Here is a 15,753-nt window from a genome sequence, read left to right on the forward strand (position 1 = left end):
ACTTGTATAACCAGCTACATTTAATCACTTTTACTAAAAGTCTTTTTCTCCCTATCCAAACCACTCCCCAAATCCCAACACAGCCTAACTGAATTCTACTCAATGAGTTTTAAAATTCGTAATGCTGCACTCATCACCCCTACCACATAGATCATGCCCTCTCTTCTAAAGCACTTAGTAGCTATTATCACTGACCTTTACTATATTTTGCCTTAATATCTTTTGTAATCTTTTTTCCAACAGCATGTAACATAGTGACTGGAATGGAGTATGCCATCACTAAATATTAATTAAAATAGAAGAGAAATACTTTCAACTTAATCAGCAGGCATCTGCAACTAATAATAACACAATTTTCAACAGGTGACAAGTTTGATTAAATGACATTAAAGGATAAAAAACCCAGCTTAAGTTTAATTTGTGAGAAAATTTGCAGTTAACTTATCTTCTGTGAGTGAAAAACAAAAATAAGGGGCCAGCCCAGTGGCATAGTGGTTAAGTTCATGCACTCCACTTTGGTGGCCCAGAGTTCACATGTTTGGATCCTGGGTGTAGAACTATACTACTCATCAAGCCATACTGTGGTGGTGACCCACATACAAAATAAAGATCGGCATGGATGTTAGCTCAGGGACAATCTTCCTCAAGCAAAAAGAGGAAGATTGAGGAGCCAGCCTGGTGGCACAGCTGTTGAGTTCGCAAGTCCCACTTCAGTGGCCTGGGGTTCACTGGTACAGACCTACACACTGCTTGTCAGGCCATGCTGTGACATGCATTCCACGTATAAAGTAGAGGAAGATGGGTACAGATGTTAGCTCAGGGCCAGTCTTCCTCAGCAAAAAGAGGAGGATTTGTGGTAAATGTTAGCTTAGGACTAATCTTCCTCAAAAAAAATAAAAAGCTTTAGATGAGTTTAATTCTTTGAATTCTCCTTCCTTGTATCAGAAACATAGCAGGTGAGCCAGTATTTGAAGTCTCAATGAGTTCTAGATAACATAGGTGCAATTCAGAATGATTAACAGCAAGCACTAAGTCGGGACGGGGTAGGGAGGGTGATGAATTTTGGATAAGTTCTTTTCAGTAGCAAACTGTTAGCACTGAATACTTCTATTTTTATGTTTTTCTCCATATTTCCCAAAAGATCTTTTTCATACTTTGTGTTATGCACCACCATATAAACCAGAAATCTCAAGATCAAAATGTAGCTTCTCTTTCAAAGAATCTATGAGGAATTATTTTACTGAAACAGTAACGCGCGTGCTAGTCATCATCCTTGCCATACACTCGCTAACATACCCCACCTGATAATCTTGGGAATTCTTGGCCTGAGGATTTAATCCACTTGGTCTGGTCAAATCTACAAGCAACTCAGCAACATTAGTGATATCTACTTCAGCTAAAGGAGAAGAAGCAGGGGCACTGGCCAGTGTTTGCAGAGTTGGAAGAAAGGCTTCTTCAAAACATTCTTGATTAGTCCTATTGAAAAACAATTTGAAAATATGTTGACAAAAAAAAGCATAAGATTCTTAAAAAAATTTATTATGTATAAAATTCACCCCATCAAGATACACCACATTTTCATCTAGGAAGAGACAAATAATTCAGGTAGATATAATTTAGGTAAGGTCTTCTCATTTCATCACTTACCACTGAAGAATAAAAGAATACCAACAACAAAGTGATATTATAGATATGACTCATGGGGAGCCTGAATTTAACTTCAAGTCAGATTTTGATTTACTGATATGACTAAGTACCTGCTTGCATAAGCAAACATGGGGAAGAACACGCCTAGGCAATGTCGAAGTCGAACATCCTCTTCAGTCACAGGACTGTACCATAACAAGATAAGACGAGACAGAATCTTGCTGCTGACCAAAAGCCCAGAGAACATCAGCTTGGCTAATCCTTCTGCAGCTCCTGTCCTGAGTTCAGACACCTAATAAAAATGACTTGCATTAAAAGAAATTTTTTATTTGTATTTCCTTTTTAAGCCTTACATCATAGCCTGACCTATAATATTTTTATATAAGCTATCCCAAAATCACTCATGTTGTTATGAATTGGTTAAAGGCACATAAAAAGATTTTGTTTCCTCCTTTTAGGTTAAGACTATATGACAAATTATTAGGCTAGCTATGAAAACTTCAATTCCCCTAAAACTGTTTAGAAGAATCAAAAGGCCTTCTAAATGTTGTGAAACCAAAAATTAAAACAGTATCTATTAAATGTTTATCACGGTGCTAAAATACAGAAAACCCTCAGTAATGGTCCCTGCCATCAGAGGAAGGTGCCTATAAATGAAAGCTCCAGAGGTGAGAGCGGGAATGTGTCTTAATAATGGGTAAAATGTGAACAGAAGGTGTACAAGTAGAAAAAGGCATTCCTAGAAAGAGTAACCAAACAAACTAAGAGAAAGAAGACACAGTGGTATTCAAATGGACATACAGGTACGAAAGAGTGGTAGTTAAAAATAGTGGTTATTGAGGGGCTGGCCCCGTGGCCGAGTAGTTAAGTTCGCGGGCTCCGCTGCAGGCAGCCCAGTGTTTCGTTGGTTCGAATCCTGGGCGCGGACATGACACTGCTCATCAGACCATGCTGAGGCAGCGTCCCACATGCCACAACTAGAAGAACCCACAACGAAGAATGTACAACTATGTACCGGGGGGCTTTGGGGAGAAAAAGGAAATAATAAAATCTTAAAAAAAAAAAAAAATAGTGGTTATTGATACTGAATTAAACTCAAGCCCCTGACACTTCCTAGCTGCATGATCCTGTGCATGCTACTTCTTGGTGACTTGCTTTTTAATTTTTTTTGTGCTGAGGAAGATTCGCCCTGAGCTAACATTTGTGCCAGTCTTCCTCTATCTTGTATGTGGTTCGCCACCACACCATGGCTGATAAGTGGTGTAGGTCCATGCCCGGGATCCGAACCTGGGCCGCTGAAGAAGAACATGCCAAACTTAACTACTACACCACAGGGCCAGCCACTGTGCCTCACTTCTTTTGTATATAAAAAGGGGATGATAAAAGTACTTAACACAAAAGAGTAACTACCAGGATAAAGAAATCATATATGTAAAGTTCTTGGAAGTGCTATCCACACAGTAAATCCTCAGCAAATGTCAATGATTATTTATTATTGATGGAAAGTAAGTTCACTCAGTAATCAGATTATAAAGACTTTGAAAATTAGGTAAAGAAATTCACCCTTAATGAGGCAAGATATGGAGCCATTGAAAGTTTTTGAAAGGGAAGGGGAATAAGATTCAATGAGATTTCAGGAAAACTATATTGACAAGTTATAATCTAGGAATGAAAGACAAGTCTAAACTAGGGGCACAGAAGTGAAAACAGTGGAATAAGTAAATATAAGAACTATTTCAAAATTTTTTTCAATACTCAAAAATAAGAAAGATATAGGGGTTGGTAAGTTTAAGTGCTAGGGCACTGGCATGTTTTCCACATACTGACTCATCAACTATGAGGGCAGAGACTTTGTTTCACTCAGCACTGTAGTCTCAAGAGTATACAGTGATGGGCATATGATTAGCCCTCAAATATTTGTTGATTGAATTAAAGAACAATTCCACTGAATAGGCATCATTATTCCCCATTTTACAGATAAGTAAGGCCAAGACAGTAAATGCCTTATTGAAGATTCACACAGAGGCAACCAGAACACAAGTCTACAAGTCTAACTCCAACAGCTGCATGCAACCCTCCTTTTAAAAATTTCTAACTATGACATACTTTCCTGACAATAGTAATCCATCCAAAAATGAATGGTGGGAATTTGAATTGGGACAGGACTGCAAGTCTCTAAAGCATGTTAAAGATTGTTACTTATGGCCCAGAGGACAAAGAAGTCAAGATTTTTTAGTGGTGATGATAAAAATAAAGTCAAAGTCACAGAATCTAGTTGAGCCAGAAAGAGATTAATGTATTAAAAAAAAAATTCATTCACATACTGTCAAACAATTTAATGTTCAATAGTTTTCCTACCTATGCAACGTCAGCAAGCCATGGCACTGGACAATTCCCAAAAGAAAGTTCGTATATCACTTGGCTAATAATTCAAAATTTAAATACGCAATCTCAGGGTCAGCCCCATGGCCTAGTGGTTAAGTTCAGCAGGCTCTGCTTTGGCGGCCTGGGTTTGATACCCAGGTGCAGACCTACACCACTTGTTGGTGGCCATGCTGTGGCAGTGATCCACATACAAAACAGAGGAAGACTGGCACAGATGTTAGCTGAGGGTGAATCTTCCCCAAGCAAAAAGAGGAGGATTGGCAATGGATGTTAGCTCAGGGAGAATCTTCCTCAGCAAAAGATAAAAACAAAACAGTCACTCTCTGCCTTTTGATTGAAGAATTTAATCCATTTACACTTAAGAAATTGCTAATAAGGAAGGACTTCTTTCTGCCATTTTGCAGTCAAAACGTGGTAAGTCAAAAACAGTTACAAGAGACAAAGCACATTAAATATTGACTTTTAAAAGATCAATTCATCAAAAAGAATCATAAACATATACACAACAAACAAAAGAGCCTCCAAATATATGAACAAACATTGATGGAATTGCAGGGAGAAATAGCTCCACAATAATAATTGAAGACTCCAATTCTCCACTTTCTGTAGTAGACGGAATAACTACACAGATCAATGAGATATAAAGGAATTAAACACTATAATACCAGCCAGACCTACCAAATATACAGAACACACCACCCCAACAATAGCAGAATACACATTCTTCTCAAGTGCACATGGAACATTCTCAAGGATAGACCCCACGTTAGGTCCAAAATAAATCTCAATAAATTTATAAAGCATGAAATCATACAAAGTATCTTCTCCAACGACAATGGAATACACCTAGAGAGCAGTAACAGAAGGAAACTTTAAAATTCACAAATATGTATAAATTAAACAATACACTCTTCTTATACACCAATGGGTCAAAGAAGAAATCAAAAGGGAAATTAGAAAATACTTAGAAATGAATGAAAATGAAAACACAACAAAACTTATGGGGTGCAGCAAAAGTAGTACTCAAAGGGAAATTTATAGCAGTAAATGCTTACATTATGAAAAAAAATCTCAAAGCACAACCTAACTTTACACCTTCGAGAACTAAAAAAAGAAGAGCAAACTAAACCCAAAGAAGAAAGGAAGGAGAAAGAAAATAATAAAGATTAGAGAAGAGGTAAACAAAATAGATAGAAAAAATAGAAAAAAAAATCAATGAAGCCAAAAGTTGGTTCTTTGAAAAGATGCACACAATTGACAAAGCTTCAACTAGACTGACAAAGAAAACAGAAGATGCAAATAACTAAAATTAGAAATGAAAGTGGGGATATTACAACTGACCCTACAGAAACAAAAAGGATTATAAGAGAATACCATGAACAACTGAACACCAACAAACTATATAAAACCTAGATGAAATGGACAATTTCCTAGAAAAACACAATTTACCAAAACTTACTCAAAAAGAAATAGAAAATCTAAACAGAGCTATAACAATAAACAGACTGAATAATTATACAGAAACTTCCCAAAAAGAAAAGCCCAAACCAGATGTCTTCACTGGCAAATTCTACCAAATATTTAAAAAAGAATTAACACCAATCTTTCTCAAAGCCTTCCAATAAATAGAAAAGGAGGAAACAATTCCCAACACGGTTTATAAGGTCAGCATTACCCTGATACCAGAGCCAGACAAAGGTAATGCCAGAAAACTACAGACTAATTTCCCTTATGGAATACAGATATAAAAGTCTTCAAAATACTAGCAAACCAAACTCAACAACATATTAACAAGACTATATACCATAACCAAGTGGGATTTATCCCAAGAAAGCAAGGGTGATTCAACATAAGAAAATCAAGCAACGCAATGTACCACATCAATAAAACAAAGGAAAAAAAACCAAACCCACGATGATTTCAATTGATATAGAAAAAGCATATGACAAAATTAAACATGCTTTCATGGATAAACAAAGAAAACACTCAAAGAATAGAAGGGAACTTCCTCAAAATGATAAAGAGCATTTATGAAGAATCCACATCACACTCAATGCTTAAAGACTGAAAACATTCCCACTAAGATCAGAAACAAGACAAAGATGCCTGTTTTAACCACTGCTGTTCAATAGTGTATTAGAAGTTCTAGCCAGAGCAATTAGACAAGAAAAAGAAATAAAAGACAAACAAATTGGAAAGAATGAATTAAAACCATGTCTTTTCACAGGTGACATGATCCTAGATGGAGAAAACCCCAAGGGCTACACAGACACACACACACACACACACACACAAAACTACAGGAGTTAATAAATGAATGCAGCAAAGTTGCAGAACACAAAATCAAATCAACACACAAAAAAACAGTTGAGTTTCTATACAACATCAATGAATAATCAGGAAATAAAATTAAGAAAATTCCAATTGAGAAAACAATTTCAACCTGGCTCTGTTGTGCAATAGACAGCACATTGGACTTCTAATTCAAAGAAAACAATTCCATTTATAATAGCATCCAAAATAAAATAGCAGGAATAAATTTAACCAAGGAAGTAAAAGACTTTTGCCTTGAAAACTACAAAACATTTCTGAAAGAAATTAAAGATGACCTAAATAAGTGGAAAGACATCCAAGTTCCTCAAAAGATTAAAAATAGAACTACCATATGATCCAGCAATCCCACTTCTTTATATATCCAAAAGAAAGGAAAAATAGGATCCTGAAGAGATATCTGTACTCTCATGCTCACTGAAGCATTATTTACAATAGCCAAGATATGGAAATAACCTAAGTGTCCATCAAAGAATGAATGGATAAATAAGATGTGACACACACACACACAGCAAAATGTTATTCAGACAGAAAAAGGAAGGAAATCCTGCCATTTGCAACACAGATTGAGGACATTATGCTAAGCAAAAGTACGGGAAATCTTAAAAAAAAGTCAAACTCATAGAAACAGAGTAGGAAAGTGGTTGCCAGGGACTAGGGGGTGGGGGAAATACAGAGAAATTGATAAAAGGTACAAACTTTCAGTTATAAGATGAATAAGTTTTATTATACCTCAAAAATAAAATGAGTAAGTTTTGGAGATCTAATGTAAAACATGGTGACTATATTTGACAACACTGTATTGTATAATTGAAATCTGCTAAGAGAGAACTTAAAAGTTCTCAATGAAAAAAAAAGGATAAATATGTGAGGTATTAAATTTGTTAATTAACTAGCTGGGAGGAATCCTAAAAAAGTAGAATTACCATATGACCCAGTAATCCACTCCTAGGTGTATACCCAAAAGATCGAAAATGGATACTCAAAGAAATACATGTTCATAGCAGCACTATTCACCATAGCCAAAAGGTGGAAACAGCCCAAACATCCTTGAATGGATGAACGGCTAAACAAATTGTGGTATATACACAAAATGGAATATTGTTCTCCCATAAGAGGGAATGAAGTACTGATACAAACTACAACATGGACAAGCCTTAAAAACAAGCTAAATGAAAGAAAGCAGACATAAAGTCACATACTATCTGATTCCACTTATATGAAACATCCAGAACAGTTAAACCCAAAGAGACAAAACGCAGATTCATGGTTGTCAGGGGCTGGTGGGAAGAGAAATAGGGAGCAACTGCTTAATGGGTAGTTTCCCTTTGGGATAATAAAATGTTTTAAAAATTAGAGGGGACTGGCCCAGTGGCATAGTGGTTAAGTTCACAGGCTCCACTTCAACAGCCTAGGATTCACGGGTTTTGAACCCAGGCACAGATTTGCACACTGCTCATCAGTCCATGCTGTGGTGGCATCCCACATACAAAAGAGAGGAAGACTGGCACAGATGTTAGCCCAGGGCCAATCTTCCTCAACAACAACAACAACAACAACAACAACAAAAGTTAGATAGAAATGGTGTTTGCACTATATTGAGAATGTACTAAATGCCAATGACTCGCTCACTTTAAAACTGTTAATGTTACATCAATTTCACCTCAAAAAAAAATCTATAAAAAATTTTAATTAAATGTTCATATATGATATAAAAATGTACTGTAGTTTAAGAGTCCCTTAAGAGATCCAATCCCATACCCTATCTTAAACCTTCCACCCACCCAATGTAAAATTATTTCTTAAAGTTTTTTCCCCAAGTCTTAAGTCATAAATCACAAAGAAGAAAAAATGAAAAAAATAATAGCAACCTCCCCGAATATTCATTTCAATTTGGTTTACTCTTCAATTCTCTGCACAGGCAATTTTATAGCGAGAAACTAGATATATTAGAAGTGAAAGCAGGATTTAATTATAATATTCAAAAGGCAAATTTTTTAAATGTTGGCCAAGTTTAAACTTCAGCCTAAAAAACATAAAGAACATAAACATACACATGCTGAAAATCACATTTCATTAATAATAGGGCTCTGATTATTTCTTACCTCGCTATCTAAGAAATCAGAAAGGAGTTTCAGAATATTCTTGGCTGTCTCTTCAGCTTCTTTTAACTCTTGTTCTTCATTAGTGTTTATTTCTGCACCTTCACTTTGAGGGGCTTTGATTTTTTTAGTTTTAAATGGTTCAATCCCAAATGTCATCAGCTGGTCAAAGATTGCCTTTAAAGCACTTATTTTTATTGTCACATCATCGATTTGCAAAACCTAAATTGAGACATCCCCCACCAAAAAAAGTAGTCAATAAACTTTTAGTTCTGTTTATGCCGCATAAAATTAACACATATCTTATTTTCTTAGTCTAATTTTAACAGTGTCAAGTCTACATAAAACATCTTTCAAAAATTAACAAAAGTTTTATTTGTATCATAACATTTAGAGTTATATTTCCTTCAGAAAAAGTTCAAAAATTCATAAAACTAGAGTCAGGCTGAATTATATAATTTGTTCCTTTTATTTAAAAAAGAATGACTATGTTCAACTGTGGTTTTATTTTATCAATTTTTTTAAGATCTAAAAGAACTGTTCAATTATCTTAAAATTGCTCTGGGCCATCTATCAAGACAAAAACATTACATTCTAACCAATGAAAAGCATTCATTAGAACATCAGTGCTCTCCCAGATTATCAATTTTCATTAAAGATAAATTTTCCTCCTATTAGCTCAACAAATTCAGATTTCATTAATAGTGAATTCAGTTTTCAATGAACTGGACCCCTTTTTATAAAAAGAGATGAACCATAAAACACAGCAGTTTGTATGAGTCTATCCTGAGTTAAGAAAACTGAATTCCTACATACCAAATTTCAAAGCCATGAGCAAACAGAGCTGAATATTTCTATTATGAAGAGATTTACTCTATTCTTTAATGCACTTAAATTTTGGTCATTGATAAACTACTTGGCCATACAGCTTAGTCTTCAGCATGAATAAAAATCACCTGTAAGTTCATCAAATTAGAGAATAAAGAAAAGTGGTTCAAAATTACAAAACTTTCAGGAAGGAAATTTCAAGAACATATCTGTCACATATTTTCTTATGGTAAGACCTGCAAATCTCCTGAAGCTGAATGCTTATAAGAATGTACTGTCATGACTGTTCTCTACAAATTCTAAACAAGCTTTGCTCTCTCAGTAGTAACTGGGGTTTCACTGCCCTTCTCAGTTCCTTACTGGGTAGCAATAGCTTTTTCAAAAATCTTTAAGAAAGATTTTAAAATGAAATAATCTCCCTCTCTAGCCTTTCTAGCAAGTGTGTATACAGTTCTTAATTTTTATTAATAAAATGATTTAAAAGCAACTGATTTTTTACTCCCTCAAAAGATAGCTATTTTTCCTTAATCTAAAATCTTCCATTGATAGGCCTGAAAATACCTTTATAAAAATAACGGAATCTATTAGGTGGTTAACTTCTTTTAATCGTGAACCTCTTTGAGGACTTGATAAAAGCTTAAAACCCCACCCTAGAATAACATACAAAGTATAGCAAAATGTCACATATGATTTACTTTTTACTGCATTTGAATCTGATATCATTCACAAACATTTTTAACTTACAAAAATACTATATCTAGTTATTTTTTTCAGGCAAATATTAATACCGAGTCAGAGATCAAAGTTGATTAAACTTAAAATAAAATTAAAAAAGGTAAACTTTAATTTCATGACAAGGCTGCTATTGATTGGTTTGTTTTGAAAGAAGGTAAAATAGTAGAATGGTCTTGATAATATACATTCATTTATCTTTCACATCAACTTGATTTTGACAATTCCTTTTCACTACAGAAAATTATATAGGAGCAGTCTCAAGGATCCCATAGTCGTCTCTAAGTAGAGGATGAGTTAATATTAAATAACTTCAGAAAGCTCCAGGACACTCAAGCATTAAATTCACACTGCTTTTCTTCTGTCTGAAATGACCAAAGCACCTATTGCTGATACTATGTCAGCAAAAATTAAAACGATCAAAGTCCACATTTCATCTTTAAAGGTCAAGTGAACTTAAATATCTTTTGAAAGAGTTCTATGGTGTTTTCTTTGCTGCAGTACTAGAAATTTCCCATAATTATCTACCTCCAATCTCCTCTATCAGAGTTCAAACTTGACTACAACACCACCTAACTTTTTAGCAGCATTCACAATGGTATATAGGGCATCTTAAATGAATGTTTTACCTCATTTTTAAAGCCAAAAAGAACTACTTAATAAGCTAGACATAAATGAACCCTTCATTATCAAATGTTCTAGTAAGATTTTTCTTTCACTTAAAAAAAAAGTAATCACCAGAAGTCAAGCTAACACTTCAAGACTCATCTTCTAGAAAGCCAGGAAAATGAAGTAGAGAACTTACTGTTTTAATTTCTTAGCTAAACCTCTTTGAAAATATAGGATTTCATTTCCTAGGCACCTATGAAGCCAATAAATTTCACAATAGTAAACAAAACTTCCTTTAGAATTACTAGCAGACTCACTGATACCAGTACTTGCTGGTGTAAAAAGCAACAACTCTCTATGACACATGGAGGGTTCATTCTACATCTTAGGGCAAAACCAGATGTATGGCCAAGCAGTATAAATGATTCATCCGGACGAAGTACCAAGATTTTTCCTCCAGTGTGTTTGAGAAAGAAACTTTACACCATTTTAAAGATAATACTGACATTCCAAGCTTCCAAAAGGATCGCACAACAGAAATTTTTCTTTAACACGGATGATAACTATCAACAAAGCAGCATCAGGAATTTCATCATTGCACATTAAATGAATTGATTCGATGCCATGTGCTCCAAAAAAGGAAATTAAAACAAAACTCAATGAAATTCCTGAGGATTGTCTTTTGACAAAAGTATGGTTTTAACTTTCTTCCTTTGATACAAGCCACAGCAGTTTGACTATTTCCAGAACACATGACTGTACGTTCTCTCCAATTATATGCTTTTTTTCTTCGCAATGTCATATGCAACACTAAAGGACGATTCAAGATAAGGGTTTTGTTTTGGGGGAAAATTCAACTATTGAGTTTAGTCTCTTAAAATAATCTTTTCATGAAAATGATGATCCCTGTTGTCAGATGTTATTTTCAAGTTGAGCACCCCAAGCACTTTCATTTACCTGCTGGCAAGCAATTTGCATTAAAATTCCTTTCAGCTTTTTTATTCCATTACATTTGGTAATACCAGACCCTACATGAATCACACTGTCTTTTTACGCAGGGATGTGAAGGGAGGTACATTTTCCAAGTTAAGCTAGGCCCCAATGTTAAAGACCAATGTCCAAAGGAGTTAAAAAGTCAAATGCATTCCACTGGCACACTAGATTCCATCCCCCCTTGTCTACTCAACAGCATTCTAGTAAGTGCCCTCTCTTTCCTATATTATCAATTTTTTCCTTTCAACTAGGTCATTCTCCTTAGTGTACAAACATGTTGTAATTTTATCCCTCCTAAAAATATTAAAACAAAATTTACAAATTGTTTTTACTCCATACCACTCTCTTGCTACCAACCCATTTCTCTGTTACTCCCAACAGAAAATAAAATCTTGAAACAGTAGTCTACAATGGTTGTCTCCAATTCCTCTCCCATAACTCTCTCTTCAGTCCACTCCAATAAGACTTTGCCTTTCATATAACTACTCTCATGAAAGTCACAACACTTGCTTACCTGCCAAAAATGGTGAATTATGAATCTTTATCAATGTCACCAGCAATGGACAGCTGGGTCACTCTAGCCTCTTTAAAACATCATCTTCACTTGCTTTCTAGGACATCACACTCTCCCCTTAATGTTTATTTCAACTTAGTCTTTATTGGTTCCTCTTTATCTCCCTGACCTTTAAATGTTGCTTCAGCCCTAGGGAACTACAAAGTTGAGATCTCTTTTCAGTCTACGCTTATTCCTCAGGTAACATCCAGGCTCTAGGCATTGGATACTATTATAGGATAAAGACGTCCAGATTCATCTCCCCAGCCTGGACTTCTCTCCTATCTCCAAACTCATACATAAATACCTATTATTCACTTGTATCTCAAACTTCACACTTACCATGCCCAAAATTGAACTCCTTATCTCATCCATTTGCCATAAAACTTGTTCCTGTTTTCCCCACCACAGGAAATGGCAATTTCATCTTTCCAGTTATTCTGACAGAAATCCTTAGTTATCTTCAATTTCCTTCTCTCATATGCCACATCAGATTCATCAGCAAATTCTATAGACATTATCTACAAACTTAGATGACCACCACTTCTCATGACCCCACTAACCAAAACACTGGCCCAAGCCATCATCATCTCTTCCCTGGATTACTGCAATACCTTTCTTACAAGTATCCCTCCTTCCCTACTGGTACTCCTGCAGTTAATAAACTAGGGATCTGCAAACGATGGCTCACAGGCCAAATCCAGTCTGCTGCCTGTTTGTGTACAGAGTCCAAGTTAAGAATAACTGTACATTATTAAATCGTTAAAAAGTAATATTTCACTACATGAGAAAGTTACATGAAATTCGAATTTCAGCGTGCATAAACAAAATGTTATTGAACTACAGCTACACTCAGTCATTCATAGACAATAACCTATGGCTGTTTTCACACTACCACAGCAGAGTTGTAGTTGAGAGACTATATGGCCTTCAAAGTCTAAAATATTTACTCTCTAGCCCTTACAGAAAAGGTTTGCTAACCTCTGGTCTATACCAACATTACAAATATACCCGGTAGATCATAACAATCCTCTACTCAAAATCCTCCAATTCCTCGCCATCCCATTCACTGTGAAGGCCGAGATCTTTACAGTCTGTAAGTCCCTGGAAGACAGAGACGTCCTGCAAACCCTTTCTCCTACTATTCTCCCCTTTGCTCAATCTGCCCTAGCCACATGTTCTCCTACTCCTTGAACTTGTGAAGCAAAGTCCTACCTCAGGGCCCCTTCCCCTCCTCTTTCATCTCCTCGGAAACCCCTTACCCAGATATCTACATGATTCATTCTCTCACTTCCCTCTGGTATTGGTCCAAATTTCAACTTACCAGTGAGGTCTTTCCTGACCAAACAGCTCCCTCTCCTTATTCCCACTCCTTGTTCCCCTTCTCTGCTTTATTTTTTTCTGACATACTATATATTATTTATTTTTTCATTGTGTTTCCTCTTCTAAAATGTAAGCTCCACTAGGTCAGCAACTTTTATCTTGTTTTGTTTTTAATTACCTGTCTTGTTTTGTTTTAAGCCTAGAATAATGCTGGGCATATAATGTGCACTCAATAAATATTTGCTATATGATTTTTAAAATACCTTAAATAATTGGTATTTCATCTTTTTTCTACAAAGAAATTTTAATAAGAAAGAAATCAAAAGATAAAAAAGATCAAGTGCCTAAAAGTCATCCATAATAATCATCTTCAACAATAAGCCCCAGAATAGATTAAATTTAGAGTATTAGCATTATCACCACAGATTCTGAATATTTATTTCAGGAACTACAATCAAGATTTTGTCACAAGATAAATCCTACCTGCAATAGTAACACAAAATGTTTACTTGCAAAATCCCGATTCTGTAGTCCACAGCATCCCAAGCATAAAACAGCCAGATTTCTTACTACAGGATGAACACTTATTATTCCAGGAAGAATCTAAAATGAATTAGAAATTAAAATAATTTTGACCAGTACAACAAATTTACAATAGTATAACAACATGGTCAAAAAAGGGGCCAGCCCAGTGACATAGTGGTTAAGTTTCCACACTTTGCTTTGGCAGCCCAGGGTTCAGAGGTTCAGATCCCAGGCACGGACCTACACATCACTCATGAAGTCGTGCTTTGGCAGCATCCTACATACAAAATAGAGAAAGACTGCCACAAATGTTAGCTCAGTGACAATCTTCCTCAAGCAAAAAGAGGAAGATTGGCAACAGATGTTAGCTTAGGGTCAATCTTCTCCCCCACCCCCCAACAAACAAAACAAAACAAAACACAAAACAAAACCACATGGTTAAAATGATAGTTTCTGCATGATTTCATAGATCTACTTAATTTCCATATTGTTTAGTAACTCAAGTCAATTTTCAGTTTAAAAAAAGGTTAATATTAAGAGTGAAATTAAGAGTGAAATATAGTCTGATCATGAGATACCTCCCCTCCACCTTCTAAAACTGACTCAATGGCTTCCCTTCATAGGACAAAATAATACTCTTCATATGACATATAAAATACCTCATTGTGTACTCTTTCCGAGTATCATCTTATACCATGCTACCTCTTGCTCTCTGCTTATTCAACTGGTCTGACTTGGATGCCCTCCACTCAGTACTATCCAGTAGAAAAATAATGCAAGCCACATGTCATCTTTAATTTTCTAGTAGCCACATTAAAGTAAAAAACAGGTGAAACTAATTTTAATATATTTTATTTTACTCAGTATAACCAAAATATTATCACTGCAACATGTAATCAATATTAAAAATTGAGATAATTTACTTTCTGTTGTTTGTACTGAGTCTTCGAAACCCAACATACTTATACACTTGTAGCACACCTCATTTTGGACTTGTTATTAATAGCCACAGGTTTGGGACCGGCCCAATAGCACAGCAGTTAAGTTCGCATGTTCTGCTTGTCGGCAGCCCTGGGTTCTCCGGTGTGGATCCCAGGTGCGGATCCCAGATGCAGACACAGCACCACTTGGCAAAAAGCCATGCTGTGGTAGGCGTCCCATGTATAAAGTAGAGGAAGATGGGCATGGATGTGGATGTTAGCTCAAGGCCAGGCTTCCTCAGCAAAAAGAGGAGGATTGGCAGTAGTTAGCTTAGGGCTAGTCTTCCTCAAAAAAAAAAAAGAAACAAACAAAATAGCCACAAGTTTTTAATAGCCATATGTGGCTTAGTGGCTATTGTATTGGAGAAAGCAGGTCTAGAACATTCTTCCCTCTTTTCACATAGTCTACTCAAATATCAGATCAGGGTCACCTTCCATTAACAGATTAAATCCCGCTGTTATAAGTTCACATTTGACCATATAGCTCTTTTTTATAACAATTATCACTAGCATAAGCTTCCACTTGTTTATTTGATTGATGTTCCCCTCACTTGACCAGTAGATCTATGAGGGCAGTCTATATATGTTTTGTATACTCTATCCCTAGCATTCAATATATAGTAGATGTTCAACAAATATTTGTTCAATTAATAACTTATGATTTTTATTTAAAAATAGTAATTTCATAAAACTATTATAACCCTTGTGTCTAAATACCTTATTCATTTACATCCCTCTAGCCTCG

The 15,753-nt window shown here is 35.5% G+C and overlaps 1 protein-coding gene across 1 annotated transcript in view; it reads right to left on the reverse strand.

The window, feature by feature from the left end:
- The window catches only part of NCAPG (non-SMC condensin I complex subunit G), a 41,334-nt gene that overhangs the window by 8,433 nt on the left and 17,148 nt on the right, over positions 1-15,753 (reverse strand). Inside the window, exons 13-16 of the mRNA XM_046655818.1 lie at positions 13,987-14,106; positions 8,469-8,687; positions 1,758-1,939; positions 1,302-1,476 (exon numbers count right to left, since the gene is read on the reverse strand). Of these exons, the coding sequence (XP_046511774.1) occupies positions 1,302-1,476; positions 1,758-1,939; positions 8,469-8,687; positions 13,987-14,106 (696 nt within the window). The remainder of the gene's footprint in view (positions 1-1,301; positions 1,477-1,757; positions 1,940-8,468; positions 8,688-13,986; positions 14,107-15,753) is intronic.

Source organism: Equus quagga, chromosome 3 (assembly GCF_021613505.1).
Source record: "Equus quagga isolate Etosha38 chromosome 3, UCLA_HA_Equagga_1.0, whole genome shotgun sequence".
NCBI classification, from domain to species: Eukaryota; Metazoa; Chordata; class Mammalia; order Perissodactyla; family Equidae; genus Equus; species Equus quagga.